Below are 8,181 nucleotides of genomic sequence, written 5' to 3'. Positions count from 1 at the left end.
CTGCTGCTGAGTAAGGATTTGTACGTCTGTGTCTTATCCCCAACTGCCCCAACCATTGTTGGAATTTAGTTGACATAAATTCAGTACCTCTGTCAGTTTGCAACTGACACACTTGTTGTCTGTACCTTCTCTCTACAAAACTTACCCACTGTTTGAATTGTTGTAGTACCTCTGTCTTATCTCTAAGCAAGTAGCAAAACAAATACCTGCTATAATCATCAACAATTACCATTGCATATTTTGCTCCTCCCAAACTGGCTTGCATAGGTCCCATCAGATCTGCATGGACCAGCTCTAGAGCTCTTTTTGTTTGTCTTGTGCTATATTTACTAACTGGGAATGCCTTTGACTTCGATGCTTTGCATACTGCACAGTCCAAATATGTTTTGCATCCCTTCAAATTTAGCCCTTCTGCAAACTCTTGCATTTGCTGCAAAACTTTAAAGCTTGCATGACCAAGTCCTCTATGTAGAAGATGAACGCATGAATCATGCTCTGCAACATTCTTAAATATATGGGAACATTGAACCTTTGTCCCTGCAATACATATAGATTATCTTCCTTTACGCCTTCTGCACAAATATTCCCATTCCTTTTGATGAGACACTTCCCATTTACAAAAATGATCTCAAAACCTTGTTTGTCTAAATTAGACACACTTAACAAATTATGTTCCATCTCAGGTACACAAAGCACATTGGTAAACTTTGATTCCAAATACGGAATTTTTACATTGCCTCTTCCAATGACTTTTGCTTTCTGGCCATTTGCTTCTTGTGCTACTGGAACAAACCTGCAAAATAATTCAGAGTCATTAACAATTTTTTGACTTGCCCCACTATCTATTAGCCACTTGTCTCTGTTGTTGCTATAGCAAACATTTGCAACACCAAAATGTTCCTTTTGCAAATTAGTCTTCTTTGCATGCACAAATCATCTTTGCTGAAAATTATTCTCCTGCAAACAGTTCCTTTTCAGATGTGTGCTCGCTCCACAAATGTAGCAATTCTTTTCTTGCTGCTTGCAAAATCTCTCTTTTGTTGCAACTTGGTCCCATCTGCTGCTGGTTCCTGCTCTGGAGACTTGCAGTCTGGACCCCCTCCTCAGGAATTTATCCTTCTCTTGGCTGCTTCTAAAATTGTGCTTCTCTTCTTCATTAAGCAAACATGCTTTTAAAGCCTCAAAATTTAAGTCTTGCTCTTCTTTACACTCAAATATAGCAGAAACTGTGTCCCAGGTTTTATCTAAACTGTTCAACACCAATAAAACCTTCTGTGACTCAGGGAATTTAATCCCACGTTGTTCTAAGTCCAAAAATAAACTTTGCATTTTATTTAAATGCTGTTCCACAGATTCACCTGGTTGCAAACAGGCTCTGTAAAGTTTTCTTGACAACTGCACTATATTGCATGCAGAAACATTCTGTCAAGCCCTGCAGGACTTGCCATTCACTGGTGGGGGGTTGGGGCACAGTGCACAGCACCAATACGACGCCGCGGCTGCCCAGCTCCTTGGCAGCACCCCAGCCTGCGCCACGGAACAGAGGAGCCCAAGGTACGGCCCTCCCCCCTCCCTTCCATTCCCGGTGCTGCCGTCTGCCATGCCCGGGCCGGGGCGGGCATGGCCGTCGCAGCCAGACTCAGGGGGAAAGTCGGGAGCGCCGAGCGAGGGGGGAAAGTGCCGAACGCTAACCGGCAAGGCCAGGAAAGCTGGGGGAGAGCTACGAACTGCCGGCGGGCCCAGGCACGGCGGACAGCAGCGCCGGGAATGGGAGGGGGGAGGGCCGTACCTTGGGCTCCTCTGTTCCGTGGCGCAGGCTGGGGTGCTGCCGATGAGCTGGGTGGCCGCGGCGTCGTATTGGTGCTGTGCACTGTGCCCCAACCCCCCACCAGTGAATGGCAAGCCCTGCAGGGCTTGACATGCAGCCCCCTCTACCACGGGTCCTCCTGGAAGAGAAAAGGATTCGGGTGAACATACGACACGACATGCTACGGTACCCGGTTTTCCCGGGTTTTTATGATGGAATGCCCGTACCAACCGAGGGGCATGGACGTCCCTCTCCCCCACCCATGATGCCTCGGAGAGGGGTTATCCTTTCCACCGGATGAGGTACTGCACCCGTCCCTGGCGGGTCCGGGAATCAAGCACCTCCTGCACTTCGTATTGTGACCCGGTGACCGGTCCTGGCGCGGTCGCCGCTGGTGGGGCCCCGGTGACTAACTTTAAGAGACTCCCGTGGAATACGGGATGTATCTTGTCCAGAAAGGGGGGCAGCCATAACCGTACAGTCACCGGGTTGATCACCTGGAGTATCTGGAATGGTCCTACGTATTTGGGGCCTAGTTTCTTACAGGGCACCCGCAGCTTGAGGTATTTCGTGGATAGGTATACCCAGTCCCCCACCCGGAAGGGTCTGTGCCCCGCCCTCTTCTTATCGGCCTGTACCTTTACTGCTGCTTCGGCCTGTCATAAGGCCTCCTTAACCTTTCCCCATAGCTCTGCCACCCGTGCTACCCATGTCTGTGGGGTGTGTGGCGTGACCGTTCCCTGAGGCCACTCGGGGATTGGGGCGAACTCCACCCCATGCACCACCCGAAACGGGGTGAACCCCGTGCTGCCATGCACGGTGTTATTGTACGCCACTTCCGCAAATGGCAGGAGGTCCACCCAATCGGTCTGCTGGTAAGTCACGTAGCTCTGGAGGTAGCGTTCCACCATGGCGTTGGCGCGTTCTGCTGCCCCATTGGTGCTGGGGTGGTATGCAGAGCTGAGGCCCTGAGATGTTCCGAGGAGCTGGAGGAAGTCCCGCCAAAAGCATGCGGTGAACTGCACCCCCCGATCCGAGATGACACGCCGGGGTACTCCGTGTAGATGATAAACGTGTTGGATGAAAAGCCGTGCTAGCCGTTGTGCCGAGGGCAGACCCTTACAGGGATTAAAGTGTGCTTGTTTCGAAAACAAATTGATGACTGTCCAGATCACGGTGTGGCCCCGGCTGTACGGCAGATCAACAGTGAAGCCCATGGCGATCACCTCCCACGGTTGGGATGGGTCGGCTACCTTTTGTAATAAGCCCATTGGCTTTCCCACCCGGGGCTTTGCGGTAGCACAGACGTGGCAGCCCTTCATGTACGTCTCCACATCCGGTTTTAACCTGGGCCACCAAAATTGACGCTGCGCCAGATGCAGCGTCTTGAGGAACCCGAAATGCCTGGCCTGCTTACTGGCCCAGTTTCGGGTTCCTCAAGAGGCTGCATCTGGAGCGCTTGCTGCTGGCGTCAATCTAAATCGTGGGCTGCTTAACCGAAAGCGAGTCGACGCCGACCATCCTGACGTCCCGTCCACCCGTTGCCACGATGGTGGACCCTGGTACCCAGCTTCGCCAAACCGGTCCCGGAGCACGTCCATCGCGTACTTGCCTGGTGCAGTCTAGTAGCTCCATTCTGCCTCGTCATCTCCCGTGACCCGCCGTTCTCTCCATTCCATAAGAGAAGGCCTGGCACCCGGGGTGCGTGCTTGTCCCGTCTCCAAGTTGGTCAACGCAGGACTTTGCCACCACTCCCCCGTGCCGCCTGAGGCTGTAGCTTCCTGGGCCTCACCCAAAGGCGCTGTGGCCCGTGTCACTTTCGGCCTGACCGCTGGCTGCACCTCCAAGGCCTCTGTGACGAGTGCAGGGCCTGTGGCTCCAGCCGGATCATCCTCCTCCGTTCCCTGAGAAGCGTCTTGCTTGCCCTCCGCCATCCCCTCAAACCAAGGGAAAGGCCAAGGAGCAATGGAATAAGGGAGTGCTAACTTACTATCACACCGTCCGATGGCGTCCGATGAAAGAAAGAAAAGCCGGAACACAGGAACGTGGTGCATTCACAGGTAGGTTTAATGCCTAGCCCAAACAAAGTTAGCACTGGGAATGGTCTGCTCCCAGTGCTGTATATAGATGTGCCACGCCCTGTTACCCCGCCCCCAGCCGCAAGCCACCATCCGCCCCATGGTTATATCTGTCCCGGCAGTTCGGCCACGCCCCTCCCAGGAGTCCGCTGTGCCTTGGCGTTCCTCTGTCCTGCCGCACGAAACCGGGCCCCAGGGTGCAGGTCCCGGGGTGGGCGGCAGCAGTCCAACAACCGGGCTGTGTAGCCGCAGCCCAGTCATCGGGGGAAGGAGGGCCCCTTCCCAGCCGTGTACAACGACCTGGCAGCTGTATTTAGCGAAAGGGAGTGCAACCAACTACCGCCCCATCATACAACCGACTGTGCGATTGAGCTCATACCAGGGGCTAAACTGCCGAAGCCCCGGATGTACGCCATGGCGCCCAAGGAAATCGAGGAGTTACGGCGGTGTATCGACAAAAATCTGGCCCGCGGGTTCATCCAGCCAGCTCGTTCCCAGATCGCTTCCCCGGTCCTGTTCAAGGAGAAAAAAGATGGGTCCCTCCGCCTGTGTGTTGACTTCCGGGGCCTCAACGCAGTTTGTGTCGCACATCTATACCCCCTCCCCCTGATGAAGGACTTACTGGCCCAGTTGGGTAAGGGACGGGTCTTTACCAAACTGGACCTTCGGGAGGCGTATTACAGGGTGTGGATACGGCGAGGAGACGAATGGAAGACGGCATTCAATCGCCCACTGGGCAGTTTCCAGTTTCGTGTGATGCCGTTTGGTCTGCAAGGGGCCCCCGCGGTCTTTATGCAACTAATCAATCAGGTGTTGCACGAGCACCTTTACCGCGGGGTGCTGGTCTACCTCAATGACATTCTGATCTACACCGACACCCTGGAAGAGCATGTCCATCTAGTACGACAGGTGTTACGAAAGCTCCTCGACGCCAACCTGTATGTGAAGCTATCGAAGTGTGAGTTTCACCAGTCCCGACTGGACTACTTGGGGTACCGCATATCGGGGGACGGGGCGGAGATGGACCCACAGAAAGTACAGGCAGTGGTGGACTGGCAAGCCCCAGGACGCATCGTCAGTTGCAGAGCTTCCTGGGGTTCGCCAACTTCTACCGACAATTTATCCCGTCCTTTGCTGCCGTTGCCCATCCATTGACGGAACTGTTGCGGACGAAGCATTTGGCCAGCAAGCCAAAACCAGGTCAGCCGCTGGCTTGGACTCTGATGTGCCAAAAGGCGTTCGAGGACCTCAAAACCCTATTCGCCAAAGAACCCGTACTGCTCCACCCGCAGCCTGACGCCCCCTTCGTAGTGCAGGCAGACGCCAGTGACGTGGCAGTCGGCACAGTGCTTCTCCAACGAAACAACCAGGGGGTCCTGCAACCCTGCGCTTACACGTCCCGCAAATTCACAACTGAGCGGGCGTGGGCTATCTGGGAGAAGGAGGTGTTTGCTGTCCGGTGGGCGCTGGCGACGTGGAGACACCTGTTGGAGGGGACAGCCTTGCCGTTCGAGGTGTGGACTGACCATAAGAACCTTGAGGCATTACAAACCCCCCGACGCTTGTTGCCCAAACACGTCAGATGGGCTCAATATTTCGCCCGGTTCCGGTTCACCCTCAAGTATGTGCCAGGGGGGAAGAACTTTCTGGCAGACGCGTTGTCACGCATGCCACAGTACCACAGTAAACGGGAAGAGGTGGTACAGGCAATTATGCCTCCCTACAACCAAGGGGTAGCACGAGTGGCCCCGTGTACGGTGGCGGAGGGCACTTTGCCAGACCTGCGGGCAGCCATGTTGGACGTCTGGCTGCGGGACCATCCGGGTCTCCTAACAATGAGGGAGGGGGTGGCTTGGAGGGGCGACAAGTTGTATGTTCCTGTGGCCCTGCGGAGCACCGTCCTCCACCGGTGCCACGACGCCAAGCAGGCCGGGCATTTCAGGTTCCTCAAGACGCTGCATCTGGCACGGCGTCAATTTTGGTGGCCCAGGTTAAAACCGGATGTGGAGACGTACGTGAAGGGCTGCCACATCTGTGCTACCGCAAAGCCCCGGGTGGGAAAGCCAATGGGCTTATTACAAAAGGTAGCCGACCCATCCCAACCATGGGAGGTGATCGCCATGGACCTCATTGTTGATCTGCCGTACAGCCGGGGCCACACCGTGATGTGGACAGTCATCAATTTGTTTTTGAAACAAGCACACTTTATTCCCTGTAAGGGTCTGCCCTCGGCACAACGGCTAGCGTGGCTTTTCATCCAACATGTTTATCGTCTACACGGAGTACCCCGGCGTGTCATCTCGGATCGGGGGGTGCAGTTCACCGCACGCTTTTGGCGGGACTTCCTCCAGCTCCTCGGAACATCTCAGGGCCTCAGCTCTGCATACCACCCCAGCACCAATGGGGCAGCAGAACGCGCCAACGCCATGGTGGAACGCTACCTCCGGAGCTACGTGACTTACCAGCAGACCGATTGGGTGGACCTCCTGCCATTTGCGGAAGTGGCGTACAATAACACCGTGCATGGCAGCACGGGGTTCACCCCGTTTCGAGTGGTGCATGGGGTGGAGTTCGCCCCAATCCCCGAGTGGCCTCAGGGAACGGTCACGCCACACACCCCACAGAGATGGGTAGCATGGGTGGCAGAGCTATGGGGAAAGGTTAAGGAGGCCTTACGGCAGGCCGAAGCAACAGTAAAGGTACAGGCCGATAAGAAGAGGGTGGAGCACAGACCCTTCCGGGTGGGGGACTGGGTATACCTATCCACGAAATACCTCAAGCTGCGGGTGCCCTGTAAGAAACTAGGCCCCAAATACGTAGGACCATTCCAGATACTTCAGGTGATCAACCCGGTGACCGTACGGTTACAGCTGCCCCCCTTTCTGGGCAAGATACATCCCGTATTCCACGGGAGTCTCTTAAAGCTAGTCACCGGGGCCCCGCCGGCGGCGACCACACCAGGACCGGTCACCGGGCCACAATACGAAGTGCAGCGTCTTGAGGAACCCAAAATGCCCGGATGAGGTACTGCACCAGGGACGGGTGCAGTACCTCATCCGGTGGAAAGGATAATTCTGCCTTGTTCTTATACTTCTAAACACAGGCAATTTCTTCCAGCTTTAAATTACAATGCAGTCCTTAGTAAGCTCTGGGCCCATAACCTGTTAGAGAATTTTAATTTCTCTATTGGTGAAAAAATAAATCAGAAGCTCTCACAGTTGACTGCATTTAGCTGATTCAAATAAACTCTTTATATTCATATAAAATTATTTACAATACCATACATTCTTCTTTACAGCAACATAGCACAAATGAAGACTTCTTACAGCAGAGACAGACCTGAGACTGAAACTGAAACCCAGTTTCTAACTCAATACCTCTTTGCACAGACTCAGTAGCACTTTCTTCTCATTGGCTGACTGAGTCACCACATGACTCTTCCTGCTTATGAATATTCCAACAAGCCTTGTACACAGAAAAGACTAATAGAAAAAATAATCTGCCCCATAACAAATTTACAGCTAATATGTGCATTTTAGGGCTATGCAAATCCTTCAAAAGTGATGCTTCACAATGCTTCATAGCAAAGCAGCTGCCCTTGATTCATTAAGGCAGCCACAACTTCCAAGTTCTGCAATTGTTTTGTAAGCTGCTTCCTACTGTCACAGTAAAGCAAAACAAATTCCCATGCTGGCAGAGACAGCCAAAACAGTTTTTTGTAATAGCCACATGACTCTGGAATCAGAAAATTGAATGAATGAATGAATCAGAAAAATACTTCATATGTGTTTCCACTCATTTTGAAGCCCCTCTTTCCCACAGCAAGACCATGATGTTTAAAAAAAAATCTGCCTAGCTTCTGAACAGTATTCCCCTTAAAGAACAAATAGAAAACTAAAAAAATTGCCTTAAACTGACTATCTAATCTGGTATTTTCAATACTGACAAATATTACCTTTCTAAGGTTTCAGAGAGAGCTTTCTACAGCCCTCTGAAGATGCTAGGGATTAAAGCTGGAATTTTTTTTTTCATGGAATATATGTGCACTGTCACATGTCAAATACTCTATGCTACAGCCTATTCACTGAATAATAATAATAATAATAATAATAATAATAATAATAATAATAATAATAATAATAATAATAATAATAATAATAATAATAATAATAATAATAATAATAATAAAGTTGGAAGGGACCTTGGAGGTCATCTAGTCCAACCCCCTGCTCAGGCAGGAAACCCTATACCATTTCGGACAAATGGCTGTCCAGTCTCTTCCTAAAAACTTCCAGT

General features: G+C 52.1%; 1 protein-coding gene across 1 annotated transcript in view; it reads right to left on the bottom strand.

The window, feature by feature from the left end:
• LSMEM1 (leucine rich single-pass membrane protein 1) overlaps positions 1-8,181 on the bottom strand; it is a 22,549-nt gene that overhangs the window by 4,759 nt on the left and 9,609 nt on the right. Inside the window, exons 3-7 of the mRNA XM_015820014.2 lie at positions 5,164-5,269; positions 4,567-4,653; positions 2,593-2,749; positions 2,102-2,304; positions 1,936-1,946 (exon numbers count right to left, since the gene is read on the bottom strand). Of these exons, the coding sequence (XP_015675500.2) occupies positions 1,936-1,946; positions 2,102-2,304; positions 2,593-2,749; positions 4,567-4,653; positions 5,164-5,269 (564 nt within the window). The remainder of the gene's footprint in view (positions 1-1,935; positions 1,947-2,101; positions 2,305-2,592; positions 2,750-4,566; positions 4,654-5,163; positions 5,270-8,181) is intronic.

The sequence above is a fragment of the Protobothrops mucrosquamatus genome, unplaced genomic scaffold (genome assembly GCF_001527695.2).
Source record: "Protobothrops mucrosquamatus isolate PMUCROS unplaced genomic scaffold, P.Mucros_1.0 scaffold1041, whole genome shotgun sequence".
Taxonomy (NCBI): Eukaryota; Metazoa; Chordata; class Lepidosauria; order Squamata; family Viperidae; genus Protobothrops; species Protobothrops mucrosquamatus.
The sequence above is the reverse complement of the archived record's forward strand: the minus strand, read 5'-3'. Positions and strand labels throughout refer to the sequence as shown.